The sequence below is a fragment of the Gopherus flavomarginatus genome, chromosome 3, assembly GCF_025201925.1.
Source record: "Gopherus flavomarginatus isolate rGopFla2 chromosome 3, rGopFla2.mat.asm, whole genome shotgun sequence".
Classification (NCBI taxonomy): Eukaryota; Metazoa; Chordata; order Testudines; family Testudinidae; genus Gopherus; species Gopherus flavomarginatus.
In genome coordinates this window covers 282,481,817-282,500,365 of record NC_066619.1, presented here as the reverse complement: position 1 = coordinate 282,500,365, position 18,549 = coordinate 282,481,817, and the positions used below count along the sequence as shown (strand labels likewise).

The window sequence follows — 18,549 nt, the reverse complement described above, 5'->3', positions numbered from 1 at the left end:
TGGGCTGGTATGGAGAGTAGACTGACTGTTAAACCGTGACCTGTAACGGCTCCAGAACATTGCTTGAGCAAAGCAGTCTTCCAAAAACCCAGATGCTGCAAGGATCTCGAACAAGTTCCCACCTGTACAAGCAAAATGTTACATTTGAGAGCAAGGAATTGTGGTTGAGCAGAGAACTGCTAAACAAAGTGATCAGGCTCGATGTGAATTTAAATGACAACAGTATCAAGATGAAAATGATATTGCACAAAAGCCCTATCTGTGACCAATGAGGTGTTTAAAAAAAAAAAAAACCTCTAAAAAGAGAGATTTTAAAAACAACCACCAAAGCCTTTTCTCCATTTATGCTGCTTCCTTTTTGCAAGCCAGCTTGAGCAGTGAAACTATATTGGTCAGTTTCACTTCTTGGTTCTCATGCCCTAGCACCATTCCCTTGCACGTGGGTTTCCTGTGCATTGCTTCAGCTCTAAATAATCCCTCCTCTTTTCAGTGTATCCAGTCTGCCTGAATAGAGAGCCTAAAACACTGGCCAGTAGTTTACAGGCCAGTGTCCTGAAGAACCAGAGCCCTGCTGCTAAGCCTGCCTTGGGTATTTTGTTGGCCAACCTTGAGTTTTAAAGTTGCCAAAATCCATCTCCCTCCAACGGTAGCTCTCCTCCTAAGGCTGTAAATTAACGCTTTTCAGTTGAGAAAGAGTTGGGAAGCAGGCCCGGCTCCTCTTACCAACAGCCCAACATTGGTTTTGGAACAGGGGTGAGAGGCAATCTTGTTTCAGGAGAGAGAGGCAAAGCCATTTGATCTGTATAGTCTCACATAAGCAGAGAGGGGTGTGTGCTACAAACGTTGGATCCAGATTCTCAAACAGCCTGACTGTCAATCCTGGGGTTTGGTTGGGTCCACTTGGATCCGGAGTCGGAGTATGCAGCACGGGAGGTTTTGGCGCCTCAGTGAGTGAGCCCCAGCAAACCGCCATAGAGTGGGGTGCAAAGCGGCCCTATTAACAGTAGTTGCCTTTTGATGGAAGCTGCCACTAATCTTTCTGAAACAGAAAAGCTGGTGGGCCAGGCTTGGCTGCCCTTGCTGAGGTCATCTGCAATCTGTGCCAAGCTCCACAGCTCTGCCACCTGGCTTTTTTCTGCGTTGTTGGATTCACAGCAAAGCAGAGTTCTGGTGCCGTTCTGTTCTCCTACACTGCACCCTACCCTGTCACCTCCATGCTCTGCGCTGCTTCCCTGTTGTCACAAAATGCCTTGGGGAGCTGAGTCTCATCAGCCACCCTCCTTCCAGATTCCTGGTTCGGGGCTTGGGACGTCCTCCCCTGTGGAACGTATCCAGACATGTCCTCATAGTAGGGTTGCCAACTGTCTCATCACACAAACCCAAGCAGCCCTGCGGCCTCGCCCTGCTCACTCCATCCCTCCTCCCTCTGTCACTTGCTCTCCCCCATCCTCACTCACTTTAACCGGGCTGAGGACTCTGGCTGGGGGTGTGGGTTCCAGGGTGGGGCCAGAAATGAAGGGTTTAAGGTGTGGGAGGGCACTCCGGGCTGGGGCAGAAGGTTGGGCTGTGGGAATGGGTGAGGGGTGCAGGCTCTGGAAGGGAGTTTGGGTGCAGAAGGGGGCTCTGTGTTGGGGAAGGGTGCAGGAGGAGGTGAGGTGCAGGCTCTGGAAGGGAGTTTGAGTGCAAGAGGGGGGTCAGGGCTGGGACAGGGAGTTGGGGTGCAGGCTCTGACCAGGCAGTGCTTACCTTGGGTGGCTTCCAGTTGGTGGCACAGCAGAGTTAAGGCAGGCTCCTTGCCTGCCCTGGCCCTGCGCTGCTCCCAGAAACAGCCAGCATGTACTTGCAGCCCCTGGCAGGGGTGGGGGTGGGGGGGGCGGGGGCTCTGCGCATTGCCCATGCAGGCACCACCCCTGCAGCTCCAATTGGCCACAGTTTCTGACCAATGGGAGCTGTGGAGTCAGCGCTGGGGGCACGGGCAGCACACAGCGACTTCCTGTCCCTCCCCCGTCCAGGACCGCAGAGACTGCCGGCCACTTCTGGGAGTGGCACAGGGCCAGGAGCCTGCCTTAGCCCTGCTGTGCTGCCGGACTTTTAGCGGCCTAAAATCTGGCTTCACTAGCCTCTGGGAGATAGAGCCCGATTCTCAGAGACTCCCAGCGAAACCGGGAGAGTTGGCAACCCTACCCCATAGAGAGGGGCTATTGCACACCCCACCTTCTATAATCAATGCGTTCACACTGATGCAAGTGTTGTGAGACTAAAGGCAGTAGAGCTGTTTGTTCCGTTGCTGTGGCGTGTCTGTCTGTACGTAATGCATGATAGAGAGCTGGTATCCGCCTGAATGAAAATAAATCAAACCACTGTAACCTCGGCTGGTTTGGATTCTGCAAGCTTCCCCCCAGCACTTAAACTTTGTGGAACTGTTTCTTTTGTCTGTTTCGGTCTGTCCTTTTGATGGTAAGATCCAGGGGAACTTGCGAAGCCGAGATGGGCACATCTCCCACTCCAACGATATCAGCCAATACAGCGCTGCAACTGGTCCTTGTCACCCCGCCCACTGCCATCCCTGTGGCGTCATGCCCTTCGGTGGCCTCAATAAAATGACACTGGTAAGAACTGGGGCTGGGCCTGTTTCTTTGAATTAAACATGGATGGTGATCACATGTTCTCCACATTTGGTGATGGTTTGGACCCTACCAAATTCATGGTCCATTTTGGTAAATATCGTCACAGGATTTAAAAACTTACATTTCATGGTTTCAGATTTTTAAAGCTGAAATGTCAGTGTTGTAGCTGTGGGGGTCCAGATCCAAAAGGGGAGGGTCACGGCTATTGAGGAGGGGAGAGGCGGGTCATGGCATTGCCATCCCTAGACCTGTACTGCTGCTGCTGGCAGTGCTGCCTTCAGGGCCGGGCGCCCGGCCGGCAGTCGCCGCTCTCCCCGCCGCCTTCAGGGCCGGGCGCCCGACCGGCAGCCGCCGCTCTCCCCGCCGCCTTCAGGGCCGGGCGCCTGGCTGGCTGCTGCCGCTGTCCCCACCGCCTTCAGGGCCGGGCGCCCGGCCGGCAGCCACCCCGCTCTAAAGGCAGCACAGAAGTAAGGGTGGCAATACTGCGACTCCCCTACAGTAGCCAGATTTCACAGTCTGGGATGCGTTTTTCAATGCCGTGAATTTGGTAGGGCCCAAGTGATGGCAGGACAGGAAGTAATCAGCTTTATCTGCAGCAAGGGTGATTTAGGAAAGAACAGGTTAGAGACACACCTGTCAGGGATGGTCTGGTTTAAAGCAAGCCCAGGCTAGTAGTGACTGGAAGTTGCCATCTGATGGTTGGTTTGTGAAAGCAATTAATTCTCTTGTTCCAGTCCAAGCGGCCAGCTGATCACATCACGCTTCTCATCCGCCGCTGTGGAACAGCCACGGCCTCATCTTATCCCAGAGTCGGCCCTTCCAGGAGAGGGGTGGGGCTGAGTGCTGGGTGAAGGACACACTACTGCCACTGTGACCCAGTCCTGCCCGGCCTTTGTTCCTGCCAACCCAGCCCTGACGTTACACCCTGTTGGTGGAGAGTTTCACACAACTCTGACTCTCGTGGTGAAGGGTGTGCGAAAGCAGATCAATGTGCTAACAGCGAAGAGTCAGTAACTTAAACATACCCATGGCATCTTCAGCTTCTCTGCAGCCACCTAAAGCCCCAGCGCTGGGCCGAGCAGGGCAGGGTGGATGGTGGTTCTCCTGACCATGTGGTCCTCTGGACTTGGAGCAAAGCTGCCCCTGAAACAGGCACTAACCCTACAAATGCAGCACTCCGCGTCAGAAATACAGCTCAGTGGCAGCCATTCCTTCCCCAGCCCTGTTGAGCAAATCTGGAACAACCTAAGCACAGAGCCTTGCGTCGTCAGAGCTCCAAACAACCAGGCCTCAATTGATGTTATTTTGCCCAGTTATAAATCTCGATACACCCACTAATGGGAGGTCAAGAAATCAGACGGCTGATAGCTTCAGTCTTTATTAGAGAGATTAAAGAAGAGGTTCATGTTACAAATGAATATAGACCATTATCCTGCAGCTGGAGCCCTGACAGCATGAAGGCAAATGCCAGCTGGCACCTGTGGCGTGAGACAGGTCCTGGGAGCTGGAAGGGGCATGACTCGTGGGATCCAGACTTAACCTTCGGCCTGCCCAGCAGAATGGAAGGAACCAGCTAGCAGGGAGTAGGGCTGCAGTCCACACACTCCAGCTCTAGCGCCACTCAGCCACCTTCAGCTAACAGGCGTGCAGGGTGAGCAGCACTTTGCAGGATTGGGCCTGAGTGTATCCTGGGTCAGTGGAACCTACCGTCTGATGGGGAACTTTCCCAGTGCATCAACCCTGGAACATGCCAGTGCCCTGGCCCCCTTCCGCTGCAGCGGCAGAGACCCTTTCTCCTGTGCTGCCCAGCCTCTGGGCTACAGGATCCTGAGCTTCAAATCACGGGGTCACGAATGAATCCTGACTGCAGCATTCAGGAGACGATAGCAAGGCTCCGATCCGTGGGAGTGTCACATGTACACTGGGTTCCAAATCCGGGGGGCAAGGCTGCCCCATCTCCCTCCTCCATTCCCAACAGCCTCCACCATTCTCCCCATTGCTAATTATAACTCCTTCCTTCTCATCTCCAGCAGCCCACATCCCCTCACCGCACCACTCCAAATGTAGTCTCCACGCACCACTCCAAATGTAGCCTCCACTCTGCTCATTCCTCTCTGCCCCCTGCCCCCTTGCTGGCCTCACGGCTGAGGCAGACCTACTGGGGGAAGGTGGATGTATAGGGGGACAGGGTGAGAGGAGGGGTCGAGGCAGGGGCAAAGCCACACTGGTCTAGATTGGTCCCACACCCAGCACTGCCCCCCCTATCAGCCAGGCAGCCTTTGGGCTCCCTGACCCTGCGCCCTCTAGCGTACAGCCCCAAGCCCCCTAGAGCCTGGCCAAGCCTCAACCCAGAGCAGCTGCGTGTTAAAGCTTCCCAAGGGTTAGAAGCAGAACCTGGCTCAGAACAACCTGAGCATCAGAGGTGTAAAAGGGGTCAAGATCTGAACCCAGCTGGGAACTTTGCGACCCTCCTGCCCCGTAACGGGCCAAGCCAGCCCCACCTTGCTCTGACCCCTCCCCCCTGCAAAGCATTCCAGATCCAGGGCCAGCTTCGACCACCTCGCGTTGAACTGCTGTGCTCCTGCCTCCACTGGGAATCATGGTCCCAGGGCCAGATCCGAAGCCTCTCGGTCAATGGACTTGGGACCTGACTGAAGTGAAGGGGGCAGGATCAGGCCCTTGAACAGTATAAGGTATTAGAGGCTCCTGTCACCTTGCAGTCTCCAGGGAACGCGTCAAGCTCGTGCGTCTCCCAGCTTGGCTTTCCAGACTTAGTAAAATTTGCTCAGTGAAAAAAAGGCCAAGCATGGAAATTCAGGAGCAGGCTTCAAAGGAGGAAACGGCAGCTGAAAGTTCATCGCAGCATGTAGACAACACACGAAGGAAAGAGGGTTTGTTCTTGGGTAGGTCCAGCATCACAATTACTGTTAGGACCTGGCCCTTCAATCCTTCCTCCCACAAGGACCCCTCACTCATGCAAGGAGTCACACTGACTTCAGTAGGGCTACGAGCCAGAATACAGGTCTTAGGATCAGATGTGTGTATGTACACACGCATGTTGAGTCCACGTGTTAAAGAATGGGCTTGCGGAGTATTATTGTGTAACCCCGAATGCAGAAAGCAAAACAGACGTTTAAAAACCATCCTGATACTTCCCAGAGTGCACCAAGGACCCAAGTGCTTTTGTACCTGGCTGAGCTGGGCTCTACCATTTCGAAAGGCAGAGTCACCCACAAAACACTCAAACAAATGCACCTTTTAAAACTTTTGCGACTTTATTTTTAGAATACCATTAAAATACCCAACCCAAAATTTAAATAATGCAGCAGGCAGAGCAGACCAGATCAAGCCAGGTGTTCCAGAGGAGCAGGAGACAACTCAGGGCTAGGGGAACAGCCCTGGATCTGCAGAGGCTGATACAGTGGCAGGTGGCGACAGTCCGACCTCTTCCGCTGCTGCCCTGGCCGCCGTGTGCCACCCCACTGTATCTTCTTGCGAAGGCTGAGCCAAAACTTACCCAACGTGCAGAGCAACAGATCTGCTGGGGAAGCTGGAAATCTACTGACCCGTTGAAACTACCAGGGAAGAAAATGGGGAAGGAGGTTCCAGTCACTTAAAAGACCTGCACAGGACCCTGCTTTTTAGGATAATGCGCTGAGCCTCAGCCACCCTGCTTATCTACTGGTGGCTTCTTCAGCCAATTAGAAGACACCTGAGGACAGTGGACCAATCACCAGCACAACACACAGATGGGGGAGTGGGTTGATGCTCTTGCGCCAGGTTATGGTAAAATGTTTGAGTGAGGCCTGGCCTACAAGCGACCCAGGAAGAGCCGCGTGAAGCAGCATTGTGCAAGCAGCTGGGGAAAGAGATGATCATGAGAAAGGGGCTGCCTAGCCGGGCCAGGGGCTCTCAGGAGGTCAGCCTGTTCCCCTACATCTGTTTGGTGCAGAGAGCGGGTTGGAAAATGCCTCCCCAGTCAGTATTTCAGACATCCCAGGTTTGCACCCACACTGTGTCCGTCTCTTAGTGCCTTGCCTGGCCTGGCCACTGGGCCTAGGTGGAAGTGGGAGTATCCTGGTGAAGCCAGTGGGGTCGTGCTGGCTTACGCTAGAGGTGAATCTGGCCCATGGCAATTGATTTGGCCCTTTATATTCCTGTATTCGCTTGTGGTTATGGGCTGGCTCCAGAACAGCTTCAAGCTCCAGCAGCCTCGTTCCTTAGACGTGAGGAGTCCGAGCCCAGATCCTCAGAGATTTTTAGGTGCCTGACTTCCATGGATTTCAACAGGAGGGATTTCTCTCTTCTGAACCCCATCTCCGAAACAAACCCACACAGACACTTCCTCTCTCCTCCAGGCACCCTCATCTTGCCTGAGTTTAGGCTTCTGGCGCCACTCGGCTGAAAAATATAAACCCCTGGCCGACCTGGCGGGTCCTGCTAGCACAGGATGATCCCCCCACCCCATGCATTACTCTTTCCCCTCATTACGCTTTATCCACACAGTACCATTTCAGTTGAGATTGGCACCTGCCATTCTTTGCAATGCCCCTGCTACCTTACAGCTCCTCAAAATGCTCCTCTAGCGCACTCTGGCCTCTCAGACTCTGGGATATCTGCCTGCCCGCCCGGAAATAGTTACTAAGGAAGTCATCTGGCGGTGACAGTGAATGATGTGGTGATCTGAGTTTAGCTGGCTACCAGCTGCAGCACAATAATTCCAGTGGGAATCATCCAGTGAGTGAGTTTGGGGGCAGGCGGGGGCTGTTCTTCAAGGCCAATCCCTTCAACAAATCCATCCAGAAGGCTCCAAGACCTTCCCTTTCTCTCCCCACTACCAGAAGGTCCATGGAGGCTGCATCATTTCATAGGCTGGGATGCTGGTAACGTTGACAGGGATGGAGATGATGGCCCAGGGGAGTCCATGCTGTTCCAAGGAGCGTCGGATCATGTACCTAGAGAGACAGAGACCCGCATATTGACGCAGTGAGTCGGGAAAGAGGAGCTCGGCCCATAGGCGTGCACTGGAGCCAACGAAGAGTGCAACGTCAAGACCAACTCAACCCCACAGAACAAATTCCACTGACTCCACTAAGGGAGTCACTTACAGGGCCTGATTCGGGGAGGCACTTCCCTCTGAGGTCAGTGGGAGCTAAGTGAAGTTACTTCACCCTTCCCATGGGACACTCAGCACCTTGTAGAATCTGGCCTTCATCAGGGGAGGCCTGAACTTTCTGACAGCTGCCCTGGCAACCTGCCAGGAGACTGAGCATTGCACTTAAGCTACCTAAACAATTTCCATGTTTAAGAATCAAGCGAGGCAGCCACATGTGACTGCAGATGCCTCTTGCTTGCTGGATGAATAGGGATGGCTGAGTGGAGCGCCACGGTGGCTCATCAGCAGTGGGCCAGCCCTGGAGAGAGAGAGGCTATGCCCTGCAGTTTATGTTATGTGCTTTAAGCACTAGCTTTATCATTTATTCTCCATCACAATGCTGTAGATAAATGGAGCACTTCAGTCTCCATGGCCAGAGCCCACGGTCGGGGGCATGGACATTAAAGATCTGGAGAACATCTGAGGTGGTGGAAACAAAGGTGCCAGTGCTATCTTCATTTCATCCACACAACCACACTGACTTTAATGGGGCTGCCTGGGTACAACGGGCACAATCTGTGAAGATATGGGGGGGTGCGCACGTTGGGGAAAGGCACCTACCCATCCCTGCCCAGGAGGAAGAGAGCAGGAATGTCCGCCGTCAGCCTCGTGCTGTCCTGGATCATTTCGACGTAGAAGCTGTCGTTGTCGTACGCGTTATCAGCGATAATCACCGCCCTCCCACCGTGCTCCTGGACGACCCGCGTCTTCGACAAGAAGGAACAACCCCTGCGGCAGAAAATAATGCTGGGTCTCAGAGACCCGCTCGGCCGGCTGTCTGCACAGCATGATGCTTATGTCTCCCCCTTCAACGACACACCCCTTCCCAGCTGATGTGATTCGTGCACTTCATACAATCGCTGCCCGCAAGAGCAAAGGGTGAAAAGGTCCATACTTATGTTTGAGCAGGGGAATAGGAAGCGAATGACCCATTTTAACCAAAGAATTTTTATTGTTCATAATAATAATAATAGAGATCTCTCTATCTATGCTTCACCAACATTCTCCCGCCACCCTGGAGACATCGGTGAGGGAGCAGGTGAGGAAACTGAGGCAGAGTGGTGCTGTGATTTGCCCAAGGATGCAAAGGGAATCTGTGTCAGAGCTGGGATTAGGATTCTGCAGCACCTGGCTCCCAGGCCTGTGCTTGGACTGGGCCTCATTAACGTTACTGTCTCAGCAAACTTAGTAATTAACCATCACCAAGGGTTGTGGTGGATTCTCCATCACTGGCCGGTTTTAAATCAAACTTGGCTGTTTGTCTAAAAGCTCTGCCTTAGGCATTCTTGTGGGGCAGGTCTCTGGCCTGTTAGACAGAAGGGCAGACTGCGGTCCCTTCTGGGCTTGGGATCTATGAAATCATCTCCCCTAAATCTCTTCTTTTACTTTCTCAGTCTTCAGGGCACCTCAGCGACACTCTCCAGTGCTTGTACGGTAACACTCCACCCCAAGAGCAAGTGAGTGACTGTGCTGGCATGTACGGCCCCCTGTCACCCAGCACCAGCTGTGATCGCTGGCCTGTCTGGGACGTTGTCCTACCATTGACACTTGCTCGGCAATCCTCCACTGGCGCAACCCTGGGCACAGCACGCAAAGCTGATGGCTTCCACAGACTCCTTTGCTAACAGTGCCTGGGAGATAGCTACCGGCGGGCGGCGAGCAGGTGGTCTCGCTCCCACGGAGCAGGTGCTCTTGTTGCAAAAAAATGCTGATCCAGCATAATCAGCTGGCTCACACGGTCCACCTACCCACAATGGGAGGTGTGACTGCAGCACGCGTGGGTGTACCAAGCTGGCTTCGAGTGAGCTAACCAGCGAGAAACAGCAGTGACGCCACAGCAGCTGCCACTAGCCGCCTGACTGCTGTGTAGACAGACCCCCAGCGTCTCAGCAGCCAGGCCAGGTCCTTCCCTTCTCCACCTGGGAATGCATCCCCCCCAACTCAGAACTGGGGCAGTGGTGGGGCAGGGTGGAGCTGGCTGGCCATGGCGGTGCCCATGCTGGACCTGTTCTGTGGTTATTAGCCAGAAGACTTCAGCCTCCTCTACCCAAGCCCCAGTGGCCAGGAGAAAGGTGGATGCTTTAGGAAAATGGTCCCAGTGAGTAGGGCCTGTCCAGGCTCCTGGCTGCTAGCCCACACGGCTGTTCTCAGAATGCTGGGGCTAAGAGCCTGTGTGAGCAGAGGGGCTGTTGCAGGGCTGAATTCCCCCTGGCACGATGCCTAGCAGCACCAGGCACACCGCGAGGAGGCAGGAGCTTGACAGCAGGGCCCAGGAGGAGTGGAGTTGAGGGGCAGCGTTGTTCCTTGCTCAATTTCCTGCAGGAAACCCAGGAGGGCATTAACAATTCCTGAAGCTACATTAGTCCCCTCAGCAGCTGCTACTGAGTAAGTGACAGCAGTCCCATGCCAGACGTCTCCAGCTCTGACTGAGCTGGGATGTTTCATTCTTGGCAGGTCCCCTCATCTGTGGCGTTGGGAGGCTCAACTGGGCCCATGCCACAGCCCCCTAAATGTCTCAGGAGAAGGGGTGATGCCCCAAACACTGCCCAAGGTGAACCTTCCAGCTGTCAAAGGATTCCCTGGGGAAGGGGTACATGACTGGCCTCTTTCCTTTATATTAAACAGCAGCAGCTGCCTTCCGTCCGGGACCTCTCCGTACAGACATACAGCAAAGGGGAAAGCTGATGATGGAGTCGGTTTTGTCAGACTAGAAAGTAACAGGGGACTGGAGACTAATCACATTTCAGGTGTTGTCTAGAAGGAGAAAATGACCAGCGTACGTATAACTCCCCAAGTGGACTCCCCATCCCGGGAGAAGTGTGTCCACACAAGGAGTTTCACTGGCATAACCAGCAGTATAGCTACCTCAGTAATATTGTCCAAGCAGAGGAGCCTCTACTGTCAGGGGAGTATGACAAAAATGAACATGAGCCGAAATCTCCACGGGACCGTTCCCCAGGCAGGCGCTCTGCGACGTGCCAGATTTTGTTCTGCTCGATGGAAAAAAGCCAACCCGCCCACTCCCTGAACACACTGTTCTAGAATCACACTAGAAATAGCCCCCCCGCCCCCCACAATCGGTAAAACAGATAAGTCATCCAACCTACCCACGCTCCACCAGGGCGATCTGATCTTGGATGAAGACTCCATTGTTTAGCTCCCCGCATGCCTCTGGAGGGTCTGCCGGGACCAGGTGTATCTGCTCGTATCTCGTGTTCTCGGAGAGGAAAGAAAAGCAGTAGACTGGGAGTAAAGGCAGGGGGCAGCACTAGGGGCTGACTTGCTAATGTAGGTCTATTCTGGGGCCTGCAGTGACAGGCTTTATTTGTTCTGGGTAAGGCCAGCTTCATAGATCAGTTCTCACCGTCCTGCCTCTAACTAAACCTGAAGAAAACTACAGAGACAGTCAGATCTGGCCTTGTTATTGCTAGACTGCTACATACTCTGCCGTCTATAGCACCAAACCTCATGGGGCTATCAGAGGAGTGCGAGTACAATGTAGCGGCTAGTACTTCCTCTTCCTTGCTACAGCATCTTTCTGCTAACGATTCCTCAACCCCCACAACAGCCACGGCAGGTAGGCAATGCTTATTACCCCCATTGTACAGATGGAGAAACTGAGGCACAGAGCAGTTCCTTGATGTGCCCAGAGACACACAGTGAGTCTGTGGCAGAGCAGGGAACAGTACTTCGGTCTCCGGAATTACAGTTCTGGGCTCTAAGCCTTGGATGGCCCTCTCCTGGCTCCAGCGTGGGAGCTCACCGTGCCATCTGTCCTGCAGGAGACCTGGCAGGGAATTACAGGGAGGTCCCAACTAAGGCAGTTGTTCTTAGGGACCCAGGACTGGACGGGAGTGTCTCCCCGTGAACTGGTGTTCACTGTGTACGTGTCCATAACCAGACAACGTAGCTCCCTGCCTTTGATCTCCCTGGCCTGTGAGGGCTGTCCCAGATGCTGGGCGTGGTAGAGAACTGCCTCAGCTTCGGGTAGGTCTGATCATGTGTTTCTTACTGAACTCATCCCCCTTCGCCCCCTTCTTTTTTATTACAGGGCCAAGGTCCCGTTTGTGCAGGTCACTGAATCACAGTTTGCAGAGTGGACAGGTGCTACCCGCTTGTCAGTCCATTGGAGCCAGCCCCACATAGGCTGCTTGGGACACTCTGCCAGCTCACTCCCTCTGGGACATGATTCTCCATGGCCCTGTGCCTCGCGTGGTCCTTTACTCCCGTGCAAAGGGGCGACAAGACGAGCAAGGTGGAGTCTCTCACCCACTTGGCGCCATAACAGGTGCAGGGCAATGGTGAACGAGGCCCTCGGCCTTATCTCAGCTGAATCCCGCAAGAGGCACTCTCTAACCCAGGGCTGTGAGTTCAATCACTGAGGGGGCCATTTAGGGATCTGGGGCAAAAAATCTGTCTGGGGATTGGTCCTGCTTTGAGCAGGGGGTTGGACTAGATACCTCCCGAGGTCCCTTCCAACCCTGATATTCTATGATAAGACTTTACCATGCCAAGCAGGATGCCCTGCTGATGGTGGAGAAATGGCAACGTATGGCAGTATCCCTTTGTTCCAGTATAAAGAGAATCTAGGGTCCAGATCTTCACAAGTAAATAGGCTCCTAATGCTCATTGATTTAAGTAGAAGTTAGGAGCCTAAATAGCTTTCAAGATCTGGGCCTAGAAGCTCAGAGGTAGGGTCTAGAACAGGAGTGGGCAAACTTTTTGGCCCAAAGGTCACATCGAGGTTGTGAAATGGTATGGAGGGACGGGTAGGGAAGGCTGTGCTTCCCCAAACAGCCTGGCCTCTGCCCCTTATCTGCCCCCTCCCACTTCCTGCCCCCTGACTGCCCCCCTCAGAACCTCTAGCCCATCTAGCCCTGCCTGCTCCTTGTCCCCTGACCACCTCCTCCCAGGATCTCCCCACCCCTAACTGCCCCCCTGTCACCCTACCCCCATCCAACTGCCCTGCTCCCAGTTCCCTGACTGCCCCCCGACCCCTATCCACATCCCCGCCCCAACAGGCCCCCAGGGACTCCAACCCCCTATCCAACCGCCCCTGCTCCCAGTTCCCTGACTCCCTCTCCTCCGACTCCTATCCGCATCCCTGCCCGACCAGCCCCCGGGGACTCCCACCCCCTATCTAACCCCCCTCCCTGTCTCTGACCGCCCCCTCCTGGGACCCCCTGCCCCTAACTGCTCCCCTGGGTCCCCAGCCCCTTTCGGAGTGTGGCCCTGCAAACATGGGCGGAGGACTCAGGAGGAGCAGGGGCAGCCGAAAAGAAGCGGCGGTTTCCCCTTTAAATCGCCGTTTCTCTTCAGCTGGCTGCGCGGCCACCCGGTGCTCCTCCCGAGTCCTCCGGCCTGTGCTCGCAGTGCTCCTGCTGCCTGCACCTCCTGCCTGCTCCCCTGAGGCAGGGGGTGCGCTGGTGCTGAGCTGCCTGGCAGTACAGTGAGCTGAGTCTGCGGGGGAAGGGGAACAGCAGGGGAGGGGCCGGGGGCTAGCCTCCCAGGCCAGGAGCTCAGGGGCCAGGCAGGACGGTCCCACGGGCTGGATATGGCCCACGGGCCGTACTTTGCCCACCTCTGGTCTAAACACAGGACTTGGCGCTAGAAACTTGTGATCTCATGGACTGAGCATTGGCCTAGGAGCCACAAACTCTTGAAATTTAATCCTGCCTCTAACACTGTCCTACTGTGTGGTCTTGGGCAAATCACTTTAGTCTGCCTCAATTTCCCCAATCTGTAAAATGGGGATTAAAAATATCTACTTACCTTGCAGGGGTGTTGGGATGGTTATACAGTTAATGTTTGCAAGGCACTTTGAGGCTAAAATGTGATCCCACTAACTAGTACCGTGCATAGGTAGCACTGTTAGTTGCTTGTTGGAGATTTGTAACAGGTCATCTGCATCTATGAGTGATTTCAGAAATGCAAGTTGCCTGCACAGATGTCTCTGCAGTTAGTATAACAACAATTTATAATTCTGGCACTTATCCAATCAGTTATGGGCCCAGCATCTCACACAAGATTAGGCAGACAGGGAGAGCAGCACCCTGCCTCCCCCAATCTATCTCACAGACATAACTTCTTGAGAAAAATGCTGGAACTAAACACTTGGATCTGCTTTTTGGACCATGTTAACAGAGGAACTCGTTTGTTTTGCATGTCCCAGATTGAACAGGAACTGCAGAGTTCCCAAGAGAAGGTAAGTGGATCAGAGATTCTCGAGTAGCTGCATCAGAATTCCTCAGTAAATTCCAAAATTCCATCTACACACATCAGACCAGACTCAGAGCTCTCTTACAGCAGTGTAAATCAGAGCAACACCACCGGCTTCAGTAACTGAGCTCAGAATCTGGCCCACTGTTCCTAAAGGGCAACAAATGTAAGAAACGACCACATGAAGGTTTGAAATCCACTAGCTGCTGTTGAAAAAATCTAGAAATGAAAGGTCTAATACATATCTGAGCCTCATACTTACAAACACGCCTCCAAAATCTTTGGCAGGAGTAGCAGTGAAGATGTAGCGGATATCCCCGGGACTCAGCACTTGGAAATATAAATATTCATGGACGCGTAAACCTGCGTATTTAGGAAAAAAAAATAGACAAGGGGGGAAAATGGAAAAGCTCTTGGGAAATTCCTTTGAAGAGATTTAAAACTAAATTCACAATCACACTGCTGTGAAAACAGCTCTTCTCAATGGGGGTGGGAGAAGCAACAGGTTACAATATTTCTTTTACACAGCATCTTTCATCCCAACTGGAGTCATGGTGGCTGGATATACTAGGCACAATTCACCTGCCACTCTGATGCAGCTAGTTCTGGTGTGTGTGGGAGGAGCTGTTCAACAGCACACAGCAATGCTGCATAACTGTTTAGAGTGGGAAACCAAGAATATGGGATTCCACTGAAATCACAAGGGATGTTTTAAGGAGGCAGAATTGAAATGACTCCTGGTGTAATTTGGCCAGGACACCTGCACCCCAGTGCTTGTGAAAATATGTCATGAGCTCTTTTTCCAGCCCCTTTCTCCATCATTTTCTTAAGCCAACTCAGTGCCATACCCCAGCGAAGGCTGCCCCACAGAAGCGATGATTGCATTCAGGATTCTGAAAAGATCTACTGATGCCAGTCTCCGGAACAATGCTCGGTGCCGATTCTACGCCAGCGAATGTCCCATGTGTTTTACGTCACCTCCAAACAAACAGGCTCTGTAACAGTAACCCTAGTGAAGGGGTGGGGGAATGGCTACCTGGCCAGCCAGGACAAAGCACTCCGACTCCTGGCGCAGTGAGGTCCCTTTTCCAGTACCCAGCACATACCACCTGAAGAAATGGTTCGCAAAGCTCCAGCAGGCTTAACACAGCTGCGTTCCAGGCACAGCAGATGCACAATGATCGTTAGCTGAATCCCAAGACACTGCCATAGAAGTGCTTTAATTAAGAGCTCCAAATGTCCTGCCTCCGCGACTGATTCTGGAGCCACTTCTTTCCCACGGAGGCAATTAGGGATCCATTGACAAGCAGTGGGCGGAAAGCTTACTGCTGAATTTGCTACGGCACAGAAGCAGTCAGAGTTATGCCAGATCTCCTGGGAGCCTCTTACAGGTATGTCCTCGTTCTCTCTGCCCCACCTGAGCCAGGGAAGGGGTGATGGTCTCCCACTGAGATGGCCCCTGCACCTGTAGTGTGAATCAGCACTTCCTGCAAGAGGCTTTGAAGACTTGGGATGGCTCATTTACATCTTGTGAAGGGAGCTCTGACTAGCAGTTACGGCAGGAGCATGGGCAGCGAGAAACCTGGGTTCTGTTGCACCAACACCCTGTGAGACCCTGGGAGGGTCACTCAGACCAGCATTTTCACCAATGCCCACTGATCTCTGGGTACCCCCAATTTTTGCAGTTTGAGGCACCTTGGGCCTGATTTCCCAAGCTGCTTGAGCACCCACAGCTCCAAACGAAGTCAATGGAGCTGCTGGGTGTCTACCACCTCTGGACATCAGGACCCTGGAGGTGTGTCAAGTTGGGTGCCCAAAAATCACCCGTCACTTTTCAAACACATCCCTTTCTCTGCCTCAGTTTCCCCTCCAATAGTAAATGGGCATAATGACCAAGGGAGTTGGGAGGCGCAGGTGAAGCATACAATGTGCTCTGGCAATCCAATTCACATTCTAAATTAAAAGGAGAGGACGGCTGTAGACCACCACACCCGGGCTTGGCCATGATCTCTTTGTGAGAGGCTGAAGTAAATGAAAAAAGACATTGACAGAAGCGCCAAAGGGTCAAACGGCTCTAGCAGCCCAGAAGACTGATTCGCGTGGAGGCACTGATGCTAGCACTACGGAAAACCCCCTTCCCTCTCAACCACAGATGCCTCTTGATAGTTACAGTGTCAGTTAGGGGGGAGGTGTCTAATGGCTGGAGCAGGGGAGTCTGGGGATGTGGGTTTTATTCCTGGCTCTGCCACTAACTGGCTGCGAGTCCTTGGGCAAGTCGCTTCATTGTTCTGTGCCTCAGTTTCCCCATCTGTACAATCTGGGAAATGATCCTTATTAACCTGCCTCTCAAGGGAACCACGAGGCTTAAAGCTCTCTGAGATCCATGGATGCAAAGTGCCTTGTCAGTGGGAGTTAATAATTACTACAGTATTCAGAGGACGGGATGGGAGGGTACAAGGTTGAATGACAAATAAGGGCCTAATCCTGAGAGGTGCTGAAACCCACAGCTCTTGCTTACATGAACAGGAGTGGCCACTGTTTAGCACCTCTCCGAATGGAGCCCTAATCCTGTGTACTGTGGAGCACATTCTGACACCCTGCAGCAGCACTTCCGCTAACCTAATGTGAACCAAGCAACACTTAGCAAATCTCCCAGCCGCGGCCAGAAAATGAATTTGTGCAACCAGCTTGGACCCATCCCAAGACTCCTCCAGAATGTGACATAAAAACAGGCTGCCAGCCCTTTGGAAAGCGCCTCCAAATTGAACAAAGGTCATTTCTAGAATCCAGCAGAGCAATCTCCCCTCTGGGATCTTCTCTGCTGTCTCAATCTTTTAGCTTCTGTAGTCTCCCCTTATTTACCTGCTGGCTGCCCCTCAATCCTGCACTCCCTCCATCTTCCTTTCCAACTCTCTTCGCATGAGTTTTAGGGCTGATTTACCGTGTTCTAATTGACAAAACTCTTCCCTCTAGCCCCCAAAGAAGGGCAGCGGCAGTGCAAGATTCTCCCACCTCAGCTGTGACCTGGAGGGATCACATCCCAGGGCAAGAGGATGTTGCATTATATTTTTCTTTGGCTCGCTCACTGCTTTCAAAGCCAGGACAAGCCAAGGGGTGGAGGTGGAGGGGAAAGAGAGAAGAGCACAAGGCACTCAGAAACAATGGGTCATGTGCAGTGAGCCGGATTGCCACTGCGCTTTGCAGAATATAGAAGTGAAAATGGGAATTTATAAATAGACTAAAAACCCTGACAGGTTTGGCAGGTCTCCACGACAGCAAATAAAGCAGAGCAACGAGAATACAAAGAATAAATCATAATCACAAATTCACCCCAAAGTGAAACATTCAAGATTTTTTTTTCACCCCCTCCCCATGTCTTTAAGGCCAACAGAATATCTGAGCACACAGCCAGCTGCCGCATCAGCACAAGGCTTCGAACAGGCACCTTAACATGCATTTTAAACGCTTTCTTGTCAAGTCAGCACAGTCCGGCTGTGCAAGCTTACTGGATAAGGCGCCTATCCCGTGCAAGCACTGGGGCACTCTCCAGCCCGAGTGGCCAGTACTCACCATCAACAGAAGGCCAGGCACAGAGATAAAGCACCAAACGCAGCCATCTGCCAGTGCTGAATAGCATGTCTCTTCACCAGCCTCCCCACAGCTCCCAAATGCACCTCTAACCATAGAAGTGTCAAACTGGCAAGAGAGCAGAGCTCGGCCTCTAGCTTCCACCCATTGGTGAGCTCAAGCAGCTGCTGATCTCATTGGTGAAGGTTTCACTCAATCCACTGCCGGCTACAAGAGGGTTCAAATTACCAACAGGTTCCTAATAGAGAGGAAGCAAAAAAAATAATTTAATCCCAGGCCCACAAATTCAGCCCCTAGTGAAATTAGCAGGAGATTTTTCAGCAAGATCCGGCAGCAAAATAACTGGAAGCAAATTTGTCCTTTTCCACCCACTCCACTTCCTGAAGATAAAAGTGAGCTTCTCATTGCATATTCCAAGGAGAGTGCTGTGGTTGCTTCACTGGCCTGGATGTCAGGAGGTGGGGTTTTACTCTAGGCTCTGCTATAGACATGCTGTGTGTGTGCCTCAGTTTCTCCCGCTGTGATCCTGACCGTTCAAAGAGGGGACTGCGAGTTTAATACATTAAGGTTTGCTTACATGGGTGTCTTTACTTAAAATGAGTAGCCCCATTCACTACCGTGGAGAGAAGGGAGGGCAAGGGTTGCAGCCCCTGGACTCTGGTTTTGCTTTTTACAATTGTGATTTTAATGAGGCGATCGCTATTGCTTCTCTTTCCAATTCTCCAGCCTGCTCTGCTCCCACTCAGCCCCTGACTACTACCTGCCATCTCTGCACAGTATTTCACTAGCTTCACAACTACATCAGCCATCCCAGCCCAAGCCCTTCTCACGGCCTCAAGCCCCCCATTAGTTTTGCTGTATGTACATTTGACATTTTTATATCCTCCAAATCCCATCCCAGGTTGCATTTGAGTCACTGTTGTGGTAACTACAAGCCCCTAATGAGGATGTGCTACGCTC

At 52.8% G+C, this 18,549-nt stretch overlaps 1 protein-coding gene across 1 annotated transcript; it reads right to left on the bottom strand.

The window, feature by feature from the left end:
• Positions 1-5,881: 5,881 nt before the first annotated feature.
• PRADC1 (protease associated domain containing 1) lies at positions 5,882-17,867 on the bottom strand. The gene is made up of 5 exons (XM_050943477.1): positions 17,572-17,867; positions 14,264-14,364; positions 10,890-10,999; positions 8,344-8,511; positions 5,882-7,582 (listed from the first exon to the last, which is right to left on the bottom strand). The coding sequence occupies exons 1-5, from the start codon at positions 17,636-17,638 to the stop codon at positions 7,462-7,464; spliced, it is 567 nt and encodes a 188-aa protein (XP_050799434.1). The 5' UTR covers positions 17,639-17,867; the 3' UTR covers positions 5,882-7,461.
• Between the last annotated feature and the right edge of the window lie 682 nt (positions 17,868-18,549).